General features: G+C 41.3%; 1 protein-coding gene across 5 annotated transcripts in view; it reads left to right on the top strand.

The window, feature by feature from the left end:
* map2 (microtubule-associated protein 2) overlaps positions 1-16882 on the top strand; it is a 73102-nt gene that overhangs the window by 33705 nt on the left and 22515 nt on the right. For 3 of the 5 annotated variants that reach the window (XM_079663422.1, XM_079663425.1, XM_079663423.1), the window contains 4 exons: positions 6533-6794; positions 13273-13362; positions 13661-13735; positions 16087-16302. In XM_079663422.1, the coding sequence (XP_079519548.1) occupies positions 6590-6794; positions 13273-13362; positions 13661-13735; positions 16087-16302 (586 nt within the window). In that variant the 5' untranslated portion in view covers positions 6533-6589. The remainder of the gene's footprint in view (positions 1-6532; positions 6795-13272; positions 13363-13660; positions 13736-16086; positions 16303-16882) is intronic. The other 2 variants (XM_079663426.1, XM_079663424.1) reach the window with 1 other exon arrangement.

The raw sequence follows: 16882 nt of genomic DNA on the forward strand, positions 1-16882 counted from the left end.
ACACACACACACACACACACACACACACACACACACACACACACACACACACACACACACTTAAAGGAACTATATCTTGCATCCCAAAGCTCCTCTTCTTTCCCCTAGCTCCTGCAGTGAGACGGCCCTATGAGGAGAGCCCCGCATTGCAGCATCTGTGTGACACACACACACACACACACACACACACACACACACACACACACACACACACACACACACACACACACACACACACACACACACACACACACACACACTCGCACACGCACACGCACACACTCACACTCACACTTACACTCACACACTCACAGGGAGATGGTGGTGTGTGAAAGTGCTCAGATCGTAGGAGTGAGAGCAGAACGAAGAGAAGGCTGTAGCCTGATGAAAGGTGGAGGAGGAGGAGGAGGAGGGGGAGGGGGAGTAGAGGAGTGTGTAGGAGGAAGAACAGTGATGGGACGAGGCAGAGGAAGGTGAAGAGGGAAGAAATAATAACAGGTGGGAGGAAGATTTATAGGTGAAAGCATGCAGTGCACTCAGACAAAAGAAGAGGAGAAGAAGCCGATAAGAGCCAGGGACAGGAAAAATGGACTTCTTAATTAGCTCTGTGATTACCTTGTCTGTGCAGAGTGTCTATGGCTGATGTATTCACAGACAGTTTATCAGTCCTGCTTCATCTCTTTAAGCTGGACACACATTGTGACACTCTTTAATTGACAGGGGAGAAATTGGTTTGAAACAAATGAAACTAAACTGATTGACTGAAGAGTGTTTTCAGAACAGGCAAGTTAATCTTCAGAAAACTTTTGATTGCTGTATGATGGCATCATTGGATTTAGCTAATTGCTATTTTTGCTGTCAGATGTTGTGTGGAAGCAGCCTGTAATTAGACTTCAATCCACTGATATCTGTGAGCTCTTGCCTGATCATTTGTTGGTTGAGATAATTCATGTTCACCTATAAAACCTGCCAAACTCTACAAATCTGGAATGCTACAACACAATTACCAGAAAACACTGGGTTCAGTCAGTGAGCTGTGACTTTTACACAAACTTACCAAACACATCAGCCTCTCTCAGTCTGCATATTCAAGAAACGATTATGAGAAGTTGTAATTACCAATGTGTTATTGTTGTACTTTTAATCTGGCTTAAAGGGCTAATAGCTTTAGACCTTTTTGTTATTTAGTTCTCTCTCAGAAAAGCGCTTACTTTTGACAGTGGACTGGTAATATAGAAGCAATGGCAGAATTATAAATATAAACTTGTAACCTTTGCAAAAACATGCAAATGCACTTCACCGAGGTCTTTCTGCTATGTGACAAGTCTAAAGGGCAAGGCCTGTTCCTAATGAAATGTTAAATGTTGCAGTCCGGCTGAAACATAAAAAAAAGGCTATTATGAGTCTGACAGCTCACCTGCTATTTTGAGGTGATTGGAATGACTATGTGAAGTTTGTGCTCTCTTGTGACTCTGCCGAAAAGAGTGTGTCCTTGCCAATACATGTTCTTCCTTTTGATTCAGCATCACGTATTTCCTATGGATTGTGCCTCCCTGGAAAATATGGTTGAAAAAAGTAATCGAGTTGCGCTTTCCCCTCCCTTTGCAATTGCTGTCAAGGTGCCCCAGCAAGGTATCAGACCTAGTGGACATCAATAACTGTGGTTAAACCGGACAGATTACAGCGTTAATGTATAGATCTGTCTCAATGTGGAAGTCCTTATGAAGCTCATTTCATGTTGTTCTGTGGTGTGTATTCATTCCACCTCTAGAGACACATTTAGCCTGACAGTCGGGGGAGGGAAAGTGTCCTGAGTGGTGTATTCTGAGGACAAAGTGATGAAAATGTCCCCCTAACGCAACATCAGAAGTTTTCTGATTTCAAAAAGGTGTTTTCCCAGAAATACTGCAATAGAGCCTTACAATAAAAAATAAAAACATGCTTAGTGGATTATTTATTCTCACAGCAACAGTGTGTTGGCAAGTGCAGTTCGTCACAACTGATTAATTCTTCTGAAATAATCAATTTGCCGATTTGCAATAGGTGAGAAGGAGCAGAGATTTTTATGGGCCTTCTGTGTACTCGTAGCTCGTAACACTTTTCAGGAGATGTAACAGTTTGAGGCTGCCACATAAACTGCATAAAGGCATACACATTTTGTGCTAAGAATGATTAAAGTGCAGAGTAAAACAAAAGTAAACAAAGAAATCCCTGTTCGAACTCATAATGTTGCTCAGTCACTACTTTGATAAGCCAATGTTGAAAGCACTGCATTTAAAGGTTAATATGTAGGTAGCTGAAAATAATCCATTGAGAGAAAGTGCAGTTTCAATCCATTATAATGTACTTTGGTTTCAAACTGGATTACTAATAAATGGAAACAAATCAATAGTTGTAGTGTTGAGATTTTCTTTGAAGTGTAGATCTGTTCGACTCTACTGTAATACCTTAATGAGTCGCTATCCAAAATATCTAGCAGCAGTGTTCGCCGTCTGCTCACTATTCATCTCCATTCTTCCTGGGCACAGAGAGAGGGAGCGTATCAGCATCATCAACCCTCCCTCTGGCAAAGGGCCACAGGCTTTTTGCCAAATGCAACAGACCTGCTGTCTACTGAGACACTCGACGTCTGACTCTATCAAATTGCCATCTCATACAGTCTCACTCCAACTAGACACAATGCCTTGAGGATAGTATATTACCTGGACAATATACAGTTGCAAGAAAAAGTATGTGAACCCTTTGGAACTACCTGGATTTCTGCATAAGTTGGTCATAAAGTGGAGGAAGCCACTGCTGTCCAGAAAAAACATTGCTGCACGTTTGAAGTTTGCAAAAGAGCACCTGGATGTTCCACAGCTGGCAAAATATTCTGTGGACAGATGAAACCAAAGTTGAGTTGTTTGGAAGGAACACACAACGCTATGTGTGGAGAAAAAAAGGCACAGCACACCAACATCAAAACCTCATCCCAACTGTGAAGTATGGTGGAGGGAGCATCATGGTTTGGGGCTGCTTTGCTGCCTCAGGGCCTGGACAGATTGCCATCATCGACGGAAAAATGAATTCTCAAGTTTATCAAAACATTTTGCTGGAGAACTTAAGTCCATCTGTCCACCAATTGAAGCTCAACAGAAGATGGGTGATGCAACAGGACAACGACCCAAAGCACAGAAGTAAATCAACAACAGAATGGCTTCAACAGAAGAAAATAGGCCTTCTGGAGTGGCCCAGTCAGAGTCCTGACCTCAACCCAATTGAGATGCTGTGGCATGACCTCAAGAGAGCGATTCACACCAGACATCCCAAGAATATTGCTGAACTGAAACAGTTTTGTAAAGAGGAATGGTCCAAAATTCCTCCTGACCGTTGTGCAGGTCTGATATGCAACTATTGGAAACGTTTGGTTGAGGTTATTGCTGCCAAAGGAGGGTCAACCAGTTATTAAATCCAAGGGTTCACATACTTTTTCCACCCTGCACTGTTAATGTTTACATGGTGTGTTCAATAAAAACATAAAGACATATAATTGTTTGTGTGGTTTTAGCTTAAGCAGACTGTGTTTGTCTATTGTTGTGACTTAGATGAAGATCAGAACACATTTTATGACCAATTTATGCAGAAATCCAGGTAGTTCCAAAGGGTTCACATACTTTTTCTTGCAACTGTACTTTTGCCTACTATCCTGTGATCTACGATGTTCTGCTGTCTGCTTGTCTCAATGTCTTCTCTGAAATAACTCATCCTTTCTCTGTCCACTCTATTCTTCTCTGTGGTTCTCTCCTCATTATTTGGCCTCCTTGACATTTTTGCATCGTACCCTAAACCTGTATTTAGCTTTGAATAAGGGGAATTGCAAGGCATGTTAATCTGTAATGAGACACTGTACTACATTGCAGCCCCAGTTTGTTTGATGTGATGGGCGTGGTTTCACATGATAATGTTTCCTAATGCCTCTCCAATCTCTAATCCCAGTTTGCTGACTTTTCATAATAGCATTGGCCCCTATTGTCTTCCATCCGGCTTTAACCCGGCAGGTGGTGCTGTTTCATTCAAACGTATTATTTTCGTTGTTCATAAACAGAATACAGATTGTACACTTAAAAATGCTGCTCACATCTGATCAACGGGCCCCCACCCCTTAGCTGACACCTCGGGCCTGGCCACCTGTCAGAATGATCTTGTCGCGTCTGGATATCAGCCATCGGGCTCAAAGTGACCTTCATCATCAGACAGACATCAGTGAGACACAGCTTTAAGACAGCAGTCTCATCTCTGGGTTTTATGACCCTGTTAATATTGAGAGTGCTCTTCAGGCAGGGACATGGTGGTGTAACAAGCAACCAAAGGGACAGTGACAGTTAAGGGTCAATGCCGAATATACTGCTGTGGCTTTCGGACAGAGGGAGAGAGAGTGAGCGTTTTATGAGGAGGCTGGTGCTGTGAGTTGCGGAGTCTCTGTAGAAGCTTTTTTCTCACTGATGTTCCCCTCAGTGCTGACTCATGCAAAGCTCCATTGACTCCTGACTTTGATCCATTTAGGCTGCAGGGGGCTTAGAGCCGTGACATATTCTCCACAGTTCTTTTTTTATTATTTCTCTCTGTTTAATGCTATTCTTCCCCACTGTGCTCGATTCTTATGGGATTCTATTTCAGGGGTTATCAACCTTTCTGTCTGATGTAACCCTACGGATCTGTCACTTAACGTTGCCCTTCATTGACTACCCGACATGCTTCAACATGTTGTTTCTCATGGAGCTTAAATGTATAGTTTTTTTGTAGAACTTTTAATTATATTAAAGCATATTGTAACACTTTTCAATGATAGCCTATGGATATTACATGTTGAGGGTTTGTCTGTTTGCAGCCATGCTGATGGCATGGTATTTGGGATGGCCATGTAATTATGTTGGTCACTGAATCATAGAAAAAACTATTGGATGAATATTCATGGTGATCCCTCTGACTTCTCCTCTATCAACATAAAGTTTACTTTTTAGTTTTTGATCAAAATATCTTAACATCCATTTGACTTTAAACTTTTAGAAATACATTCATGTTCCACACAAGGATATTTGTACAAATTTGTGTGATGCCCTGACTCTTTTTCAGTGCCTCCTTTAGGTCAACATGTCAGTTGGACCAATTATTTGCCATATGTATTTCCTCCTCCTCTCCTTGTTTGGTCTTTATTCTCGTCTTTTCTCTCACCGTGCAGACAGGGAGCAGTAGTATTGAGTGCATTGTGAATGCTGTAGCTGGTGCTCACTGTAGCAGCTCCTCAGTTCCAGGCCACAGTTATTGACTCTTGTTTTTTCCAGCAGACTACCCTTCAGTCTCTGAGGACCGCAGAGCTCAGTTACAAACCACTCCTTCTCACATCCCCTTATGCACAACTACACAGCAGCAAATGTTTAAAGCACCCTCGCTACAACCCACCTGCGAAACATTTTCTTTGTTATGGTCTGCATGCAGGCTCACAGTTCTCTTTTTCTCTCTCAGACCTTTGTTAATCTCCATTTACGTCCTTTGACATCAAGACTGTATTCATTTGATGTTTGAAGGCCAATACTACCTCGAACAAGCATTATGTCCTAATATACATGTCAATGTATAGGAAGAAAGTGGAATATCAATCAAAATAGCCAGGCATATTAATTACCCACAGAAGAGTAGCAGAGTGCGAGTTAAGGACTTCAAGTACAAAACCTTGTGTATCGATCTAACCCTACATCAAACCCATTCATCTGCTTCCCCCCACCTACTGCTACATATGGCCCAAGAGATCATTGAATCTTACTGACCGTTCCTGCCTCAGTTGATTATGTGGGTCGATCAATCCATTCCCCCCCCCCCCTTTGCCTCTGCTTGATCTTTTCCCAATGCTGTTCTGGTCAATCATCGGCTCTTAGGGGGGATTTCATGTAAACCTCAGGTTATGGTGAGGACTAGAAATACATATTGTTAAGATCATAATGCCCTTCTTCCTTTTGAAGTGTGTGTTTTTCTTGTTTAAATATGTGTTTATATGTGATTATCAGAAATGATGAAGGCTACATGATTCAAGCTATTTGTCCAATGCCGAACTGGATCTTGTCAGATTGATCGAAGTCCACCTCAGATCCCTGTAACCTTGCATGAGTCACACAAATCCAAGGTCTGCACTGTTCATTTTCCACAACTTGTGATTATCACCTGGGAAACTGGCTATATGAGTCATTACATACACACACAAATCAATATGGTTTAATCCAGTGGCTGTCACCTGCCCAATAACACCCAAGGACAGTATTTCACACAACCACCTACACACAAACTCACACAAGCGCTGATGCTCTTTCAGAAATGTTGACAGTGGAGCTTCATGGAGCAGCCGCAGGGATTATGACTGACGAAAAGGAGATTTGAGAATGTGACTGATGCAGTGTGTCCTCTGGTCTGCACACTAGTCATTCTCCTCTATGATACATTGCTAATATTGCAGTTAATAATGCCTCCTCCCCTCCTCCCTCCATCCCTCCATGTCTCTCAGCCAGAAGGAGAGACCCCACCCCGTGCCCATTCTTCCCTGCTGCTAGCTAGCACCAGCATGGCAGACAGTCGAAAGCCAGAGGATGGTGCCCCCCAGTGGGACCCATCAGGGGGGCAGGAGGCCGCCGGCAACCATGGAGCCAATGGCTACTCTGCCTACAGGACCTGCCAGCCTGGTGGTACCCAAATGGCCACGGGCCCCTACTCCACCCGAGAGAATGGCTTCAATGGGGAGCTCAGTGGGGCCCCCGCTATAACCGCAGGTAAGATCTGTTTATAGCATTTAGATTATTAACTTTAATGTTACAGTAAGTTCTAGTGCGTTAACTGGAATCTGCCTGCATTATCGGATTGCTAAAATAAGAGGACGTGATGGGGTTTGTTTGTGTGGAATTGTAATCGCTGAAGAACAACTTTTTGCAATTAGCATTGGTGTTTTTTTAGTGTTTGTTTTGATGAGGAAAAGGTATTTACTCTTAGTCATATAATTTCCTCAGCCCATTTTGTACAGAAAAAGTAAAACAGATGAGCCCTCACCGATTTGTCAAAATGTCAAGTCTAAGTTACAAATTACAAATTAAACAAAACGTGTAACTTTGAACTTTTCTCATGTAAATTTGGTCCATTATGTACAAGACTAAACATACCATGCTTTAAAGTTATGTAGTAGTACTGTAGTTTGTGTCAATCATGGCAAGCTTGGCTCACAGTTTGATTCTGGAAAGAAGTCCAAACCAACAGGAATATGTCTGCGTTTAATTTGTAAATGTGTGTAAGATGGGCTTTTGTTTATGAATGAGTGTGTACACTTACTGTATGAATGTGTTTGTGTATGTGTTCCTTCCATGAATCATATGGTGTGTGTGTGTGTGTGTGTGTGTGTGTGTGTGTGTGTGTGTGTGTGTGTGTGTGTGTGTGTGGGTGTGGGTGTGGGTGTGTGTGTGTGTGTTGCATATTCATGTGTAAGCATTGTCTATGACTTTTGACAGTGTTAATATGTTATGTGATATGGTTTTATGAGTGTGTATGATAGTTGTGTCTTTTTGTGTGTGTGTGTGTTTGTCCTGTCTCTTCTTGTGCGTGGGTTTGCAGCACTCCGAGTCCTCACTAGAATTGCATACTGTTATTAAGAGTGCTATAATTACACAAAAAATCTTTCTCTCTACCCCCTTACCCTTCCGACCCTCCCTCACTCACACCCTGGAGACGAGAACATTAACGTACCAATGGTGTTACCATGGAAACGGCTCCCCTATAATTTACTTTGCCAGGGCTATTTTTTTGTTGTATCTTACCACAGACAAGAACGTTTAGCATGCGATGACAGGAGCCAAATTAACCTCCCATCTCCCCGTTATTAAAGCTTAACCTGACACCAGTTTGAAGGCTGATTACAGTATTTTCAAGTTTCACTGCTCATTGACATTTGACCCTCTTTATTCCTTCAATGTCTATCGCTAATTATTTAGTATCATTCATACTTGATCAAATGATGTGATCAAAAGGGTGTGAGGAGAAGATTCAGATAAATCAGACTCTTCTCCTCACACACATCCATTACATTTATATTATACTGAAATCACATAATGACCCTCAAATTGGGATGACGCTAATGGCTAATTTCCACTACAGCACGGTTTAAGCATGCAGTGCCCGGCCCTTTTTTGGTTGCGTTTCCACTAGGCGTAGTTCCGGTTAGCGGGTGCTTTTTCACAGTTTTTCCGGCTCTCCAAAATCGAGGTTCTTTCCGGGCCAACAACCGGGCTGAGTATGCTAAACTAGTGAGAGAATCGCTGGCAACTACAACAAGATGAACATATTTGACAGTGATTTAATTGCAATAAACGTTTCAAAATGATGCCGAAGTAACAACATACTAATACCGGTTAGTAAAAAACGTGAATTAATGCTTTGACAAGTCTCCAGACAGACGGCAGGCAAAAAACCTTTTAAAATGCTTATGTTTTCTGAATGGAGATCGGCTAAGCTAACGTTGTATATGCTCCGACCGTCCACACTCACAACAACGGCCTATACAGACATAAATAAACCAGCGACTGTATTCACCATGACACAGACAGTCTGTGGTTTGTAGTTGTTTAACTTTTGTCTAGTTTCTGAACAGATATGAGGAGCTGTGAGCTTGAGTGCTAACAGCTAACGGCTGATGTTGGTTTTGTGTTTCGCATTGAAGATGACGTCACGGCTCCACCTACACTGCGCTACTATAGTTACTACCTCAGTTCCTAAACCGTAATGGAAACGCAGCATAAAGTGAGCCTAGCCTACCAAGGCCTAACTATACCGTACTAAGCCCGTGCGAGGCCCTGCAGTGGAAATGCGCCAAAAGCTCAGAGATTACTTATATAAAAAAATAAAATGTTAATGTTCGTTTTTATATAACTTGTACTTTTTTCGTGAAGAATGCTGGTCGAACCGACTGGTCAGTTAAAAAAGAAGTCTCTTTTAAATGTACATCTCTAGTTTATGTTATCAGGCACATTTAGAGTCCAGAGCCCAGAACATTGCTTGGATGCATGGCTCTCTAATAAAAAAAGGAGAGGCTACCTTTAAGCCAGTGGGCCAACATAATAAGCAACAGCCATGGTCTCATGTGTTCCTCTGGGTCTTTATTAGCACATATCAAAGATATGAGAGCTGTAAACAGCCTTCTTCAAACTTCAAAGGAATGACTTGAAACTGATGAGCATTGAGCAAGTAAACATTATTTTTAATTTCTCTGAGAGAGGAAAGCTAATGATCTACTCTAAGTTTTATCCCTGCAATTTAGATCTGTGCTTTCACTCCCGTCTCATTGTCCTCATCAGCAGTGGTGATTCTAGAGAATGTGGGGGCCCTAGGCAAACATTCCCCCTCGAACCAGCTTTTTATCACCACGCACAGCCGATAGGCCCCCTCCCGGAGCGGAGCAAGGCAACAAAATGTAAGATAAGAAGCAGCATTTTACGGCGCGCTATGCATGGGGCCGCCTTCAGGGGGTTTCCCGACATGTCGTTGCAGTAAATTAAAGGGTGTTTCATGTTGTCGTTGCTGTGGACCTTCTTAATCTAACTTCTTTGGGGGCCACCTTCTGGTCCGGGGCCCCAAGCAGTTGCCTGCCTTACCTGTCGGCAAGCGGCGCCCCTGCTCATCAGTAAATACAACTGACTTGATATAAATCCTTTCAAAGCACCATTTGTCTCAAGACTGAAAACATGTTGCCAGCCTGCTCCATGTGTGGTATAGTCACGTAGAAAAAACAATTATAAAATAATTGCTCATAACGATGCACTGATGTATAATAAAATGAACGAGTTTCAAATGAAAGTTGCCCTACACATAAAAACAATATTCCCCTCTCCTGCACCTTTTACAGACAGTTATATGCAATGATCAATAGATGTTTTATAATCATCTGCATAAAAAAATGACATTTTGTTTCAGCATCTGAGTGACGGAACTCGCCTGCAGAGCATGGTGTCAGCACACATTAGCGTAGCTCCAGGGCAGGGCGGCAGTAAGTGGGGCAGGATGGGTGACAGAAGGGCTGATGGTGGCACTCGTAAGCCTTCCTTTGAAAAGCTCTTCAGACACAACAGGAACTACTGAAGCACGAAATTGCACTCTTGACTTTCCTTTTAGGCTAAAGTTGAAAAAGCCAGCGAGCCATGCTGAAAGTGGTCAAGAGAAAAAGATGAAGAGAGGGAGACGGGGAGAAACAGATCGAGTTAATAGAAGGAGAAAGAATGCAAAGGGTCGTTCATCTTATTCTGGAGAGTAGTTGGCTTGCATGAATCGAGGAAGCCCTTCTGTTATGTTAGCGATATCGCATTGACTGATGTCACTGAGCTGTGGCAATTATCTGGGCATACTGTTGAGATGACTGGACAAGATTTTGTGTAGTTAAGGACCCTCCATCTCATTAGCCTCAACGAGTACGTTTGGCTGCAGCAGAGAGGAAATGTGACCAAACGAGTCTCTGGTGTCTATGCACAGACTGAAAGGAACAAATCCAAAGTTGGAGGATTTCTGAATCACAACTTTCCCTCGGAGGGGTTTACAATTTTTTATATACGGCACCTTCTATTCTAAGACCCTTTACTTGAATAATGAAATACTTCACCACAAATAAATATAGAAGCGTTGGGAACAGTAACAAAGAAGGGATTATTTTTTTCAAGACGGAGAAAGATGGAAAAGATGTTGCAGAAAGGACCGAAAAATATATGTAATAACATTAATGTATAAAACACAATGACGATATTATGAAATAATTTTGTGGTTTAATATGATTTAGTTAGAAAAAAATGCAAACGGTTTAAGAAATGTTGGTTTTATTTCAGTAGGCAAACATCTGGGCTTTGTTAGATTAATTGTTCGGCTACGTCACTGCAATCGTTTCCATTTATACTGGAGGCTGCAGACTGAGACACTGAAACAACTGGATGTGTTGCTGGCATGTGAATTACATTGGGACCCAAATCAGTGGCCCACCAGTGTGTTGCTATGGCAACCACTTGCTTTACACATTTCGGGTGCAGGCTGGTTTAATACCAAACGGCACTCCTGCTCTCTCCGTACCCTCTCAGTCCAGCTCTGTGTGTGAGTGTGTGTGTGCGAGTCAGTCTGGCGGTGTGTTGCGTTGACTCGGGGCTTCCAGTCGGTGTCTCCGCTCAGAGAGGGAGCGCTTTCAGCTTCTGTCTGTCATACAGGTAATACAAGCTTTTACTTCATTACGACTGTGTGTCTTAGTGGATGTAAGCTGGTACTGGAGATGATGAATGCAGATATGCAGAGGATTCTGTTTAACAACGCGGCTATTTGTGCATGTGGGATGTACCTTCTGTCAAAGCCAATGAAAGGCGGCTGCTCTGACATTTGACATCACTCCGTCAGAGAGATGCTGAGACAACCAGACCAGACAAGTTGTCATCCCCGCAGGCTAGCTTTGTTAATGTTACAAGGTCATTTCTTTTTACAGTGCCGTCGCTTTGTGAATGAGCAGTACATTTTATATAGCCAGACTGCCTTATTGGACCCAGTGCCTGTGATGTTTCTTTTAAATGTGTCAGTTTTACTGTGTATCTAGAAAATAAATTGCATTTAATATTTAACCCTCACAAAGCGTATGCAGAAATCAACTGTAGAACAACAAAGGGATTAGTCCAGTAGGAACCATTACACATTAGATTACTTCATTCCGTTTTAAACTTTAATATATGCTACATATTATATTACAATAGATTTATGTGTGAAGATTATACTCCAAAAACTGGTCAGGTATGTCATGTCATTACAACTGGATACTCTAGCTTTGCGCACTTACTGTATAGTTTAAGAATAGTTTCTGTATGTTTTTTTTTGTGAAGATTTAAAACTTTAACTAAACAATTTTTCCTGAAAACACTTTTATTTCATATTGAGACTTATGTGCCATGCATTCATTTTTCGAAAGCAAGTCATTCCCAAGGTTTAGGAATTTGTCGAGCGTTGTCTCACTCAGGAAACACAAATATTCATATATTTTTGGAGCATTATTTTAAACCAGGGCAAAGCCATAAGCGCCGTTTTTTATTCTTGACTCCACAACCATTGATTGTGTTTAATGTTGATCTTTAAGCTGTATTTTCCGGTAGAGGCTTGGAATCATTGAATAGGTGGTACACGTATATCACAGTGTGCTCTTGAAAATGGGAAATAGCTGCTTTGAGTAGGTGAGTGGGCAGTGTTAAGTGTTCCCGGAAGAAGTGTGTGCATGTGTGTGTAGATGCATGTGTGGATGCCTGCCAGCTTGTTTGTATCGATGTGTGGGCGATTGTTGGATAGAAAGAAACAGCAGCAGCAGTAAAAGCATTGCACTGCCACCCAATCCCACATAACCACTGTTTATATGCAAATGAAAGTTTGTTTGATTAGAACTCTACAGTTCACCCTGCGTGCAATACTAAAACTGATCCATGCAGCCTGATGTAAGCTGTAAGGTAGAAATTGTAGGCCAGTTTAGTGAAAGGTCACTTTTGGGGAGACAATGGTATAAAAGTCCTACTGTATTTCTATATGAAAACACATGCATACATAATTATCACAGATTTTGCCATTTCTTCTTCAATTTCCCTACTCTTTGCTCTTGGCAGACATCACTTTGAGCTTACTTTCTGCTGTATTTTCTTCTTTTACCATCTGTGTCAGACAGCCAGAAAGTCTTGAAAGACGGATTTTTGCATTTCAGTATCACATGTATCATACCGATTTTATCTCACCATAACTTCCATGGTTCAAATCGGACCAGGAACCTTTCTTTAATGTCATATCCTGTCCCTATCTCTGCTCCTTCTGTCTGTTTATTTATGTCAAACTAAATTTTGAGAAAATGCTGATACGGCTGGATTGTTTTAGTATGAATTAAAGTATAGAAATGTTGTTGTTGGGCAGAAGCTAAAACATCCCTACAGTACATGTCATCTTTAGTCTGCACTTGGTTGCTGGGTCTCCATGGCAACACTCACCGCCTAATCATCCCTACAGCAAAGTAAAAATCTATTCTCACTCACACTGCTTTTATTAGACGTTTTTAATGCTTGTTTTGAATCAAATTGACAGATGATATAATCTCCCTGATGTACTGGAGTTTTGGGATTTATACCAAACAAATTCCTTCTATTAACTGCTTCTTTGAAATGTTTTTGTTCTTGCAACAATCTTGAAGTTGATTAACCTTTGTGTCTGTTTTTCTGTGTTCAGAGCAAGTGTCAGCGCGGATTGTGCAGGAAGTGACGGCGGAGGCAGTGGCGGTACTGAAGGGAGAGCAGGAGACTCAAAGGCTGCCATCAGGTAAGACGCATGCACGCACGCACACACACACACACTTATTAACATTGCTATGTACATTTTATATTCTTAATGTTCAGTCAGGATCATAGTTAGCCTTATCATGGGACGACAGCTAACTAACAAAGTTAATATCAGTCCTGGTAAGCATACAGTAACTACGGATGAGAATGGGGAGAGATTATCATAATGTGTTTTGGGAGAAAATGAGAATAGATAAGAAATAAATATACTTAATTATTAAAGAAGATTTTCAAAAATAATAATTATTCCTTCCTCTATCTCGCACCTACCTTTGAAGTTGAAGACACCACAAATTTGCCCCCGTCACCCCCCCCCTCACCTGCTGCCGAGCACTTTGGTCCTCTGGAACAAGGTAGGCCAAGAATACAACGCGTGTTCATGAGAGTATTTCTCTAAAAGAGAAGATTGTGATTTCCTTCTTTTCCCCGACTGAAGCCTTGGGATGTTTTGTTGGCCAACACATTTGGGTATTGATGTTGGTTGGCTCTGGGGCTTCTCTTTAACCCCCCCCCCCTCAGGACATGCCCTATAGGAGACAAACCACACATTGGTCGCCTAAAGAAGTCTTTACATACCAGAGTTGCTTAAAGCAGGAACATTATCTCCATTTTTCAGACATCCATTTCCTCCTAAATCCTGCTTCCTCCTCATCGCACAGCTGGAACCGATACAATTTGTATCTTCATCGTCATCATCATTTATCTCTGAAAGAAAGAAGCGCTCACACGCATGACCGCCTTGTGATAACAAGTGCACTCTTCTTTACCGTCATCTTCTTCCATTTTCCTTTCTAACATCTACACCTGGTCTTACCACACACTTAAATGACAGCCAATTTAGGTAACCCTTCAACTTCTTGTTGTTTGTCTTTTTGGTTGAGTTGTGTATTTTGTTCTGCATGTCTTCTGTGTTTTCTTGTGATGTCAATCTTCTTTGCAATTATTTGTTTGTATTGTTAGTGTTTATTGCTATAGATAACAATAAAATAAATGAAATGTAACTTGAAGAGATAGCGTAAATTCAGATTTGTTCACTTGTTTTTAACTTGTATTGAAAGTTGCAATCATGTTGTCTTCTTGTTAAGCTGTGAAAAATGTTCACACCAGCTGCATTATAGTCTTCTTCTCTTCTATGTTAATCAGTGGGTTGTACATCAAAGCAATTTGGCTTCATATTATCAGCCCATAATAAATATTGGCTGTAATTTCATTATCGAAATAATACATAATAATATAAATGTCCATTTGTCGGCTTACTTGTTGTCGAGCATCGCCTGTTTTTCTTAAATAATTACATTTCAAACAATATGTTCTTTGCTTTTCGATTTTGACCATTCTCACTGTTGTACTACTTGGTTCTGTATCTCTGACATTGCAATTGTAGGCTATGTAGTCACTTCTTTTGCAGCTACAAAATGGTTGTACTACAGTGTAACAAGCTCTTCCGTTTGCCTCACGCTTGGCCTGTCTCTTCATGTCTGCTCAGAATATAATGAGGAGAGTCAGTAGATTGTTCAACCAGGCACTAAACCCAGATGATCAGATGGTTGTGGTAACATTGGGTTTTAGTATTCGAAGTAAGGACTGCGGGTGTCCTATAGAAGGAGGCAATATCGTGCAATTGTTAACTGATAGCTTGCTCTAAAGTGTTTTGTGGTGTTGTTGTATAAGAGTTCATAATTCAAAACAAGTAGGCACTGAAGGACTTAGCCATAAGATTGGCTGATGGTTTCTTTGAGTTTTGTTTAGGCCACTCCTGCTGCATTTGTAGCTTAAATGTTGTTATTAGTGTCTTTGTTTTATGTCTTTTACTAAGGTTGAATCATTCTTACGTGAAGCAGATTTTTGTTATCTTCCTCAAACATTGCAACATTTTACTACAGTATGGCTGGCCCACAAAGCATTGTGAATTTTGAGTTGCTTTTCACTGTCACCTTGTCGATGTCCTGTGTGTTTCTCTTGCTCTCAATCAATCTTTATTTTCATCTTTCATATCCCCGTGTGATGACTCTATTTGTGTTGCTTCTTTAAAATATGTCTGTTATTGTCTTAGTTTTTTTTTTCTACCTCAAGATTGATCCCCCTTTCACTTAAGACATGTCCATCTTAAATACAATGTAGGCTACTTCTATTAAAAGTAATAATAAAAAGTAGTAATTTCCTGAAAATGCAAGAATGGCAGCGAGCCCCAGTTGAACTCATGTGGTATGACCTCCTGTTTGGCATTGTCTCATAGCTATACTGAAAGCTCTAACCAAGGACCTTATTCAAAAAAAAATATATATATATCATATTTTTTAATATTCATCAATAGATGCCAAACAGCAAAATATACAACAACAACAAGAAACATATGGTGCAGTTAACTCGTTTTTTATTTTGTAATAATCTTTTTCTAAACTTGGATGGGTGTTTAAAAATACATAAAATTAAAAGTCAAAAATAACATGTGCAAAAGTTTCTTGTTAGTTATTTTGCACAAAAACCCCTGATCAGGTGGATTCCTGTCAAGTTTTGAAAGAACCTCAATCTGCGTCTTTATATTAATTAAGATGGACATTCTTTGGTGTGTTCTCCATTTTCTATTGTTTTCGTCTTCATTGTCCTTCCGTCCTGTCTCCCTCTCTTCCTCTTCGCTCTCTCTTTCAGTCCGTGTGTCCAGATTTCCCTGCAGTTCTTCTCCTTGTGTCTGTCTTGTTTGTAGATGTAGGGGATGAGGAGGAGGCGGGCCCTCTCCGCCGTTTCCAAAATTCTCGGGAGAGGTGCAAGTTCCTCGCCCCCTCCATCTCAGTTTCCGTGCCTGAGGACGACCCCTACCACTCCGACGAGGAGTACTATGAGCACCCTTTGTTCAGCCCTGAGTGGACGCACTCGGGCTCCCGCCCCACAGGGCAGGCTGTGGCCTTTAGACAGATCGAAGGTGAACCACGCATGGTTCCTGTTTGCCATTCCCCCACCATTCCTCTCTTTCTCACTCTGTTTCCCTCCTTTCTCTTTTTAACATCTATTGCCTCTCCTTCTGTGATTTAACCTCCATCCCTCCCGTCTCTCCGTCCGTCAGTTTGTCTCTTCCTCCGTCAGTTCGTCTGTCCTTTTGTGTGTTGTGTTTGTGTGTCCTTGTGGTGTCTGTTTGTTCTTGTAATTTTTGTTTGCTCAACAACTGAGCAATTTCATATTTGTTTAACAGTCATATTTTTTTTCTTTCATCGATTTCACCCAAAGTCATTGCTACCTGTGGTTGCCATGCTGTTAAATCCAACACATAGCAATGATGTCTCTAAAGTAGGATTCATTGGACATCACTACAGCTCTCACTACAGCTCTCATCAGTAAGTCCCATTGCCACCAAGGTTTACTTTTGTGACTTCAAATAAGGTCCAAATGGTTTTCTGAAGTACAGTGCATGATTAATAACATCCATGCACACAAAACTTTCAGAAATCCCCCACACCAATCTTAAGCTACTAACAAACACACCCACAAAATAAATCGCTTTTCCC

Source organism: Notothenia rossii (genome assembly GCF_949606895.1).
Source record: "Notothenia rossii genome assembly, chromosome: 2".
Classification (NCBI taxonomy): Eukaryota; Metazoa; Chordata; class Actinopteri; order Perciformes; family Nototheniidae; genus Notothenia; species Notothenia rossii.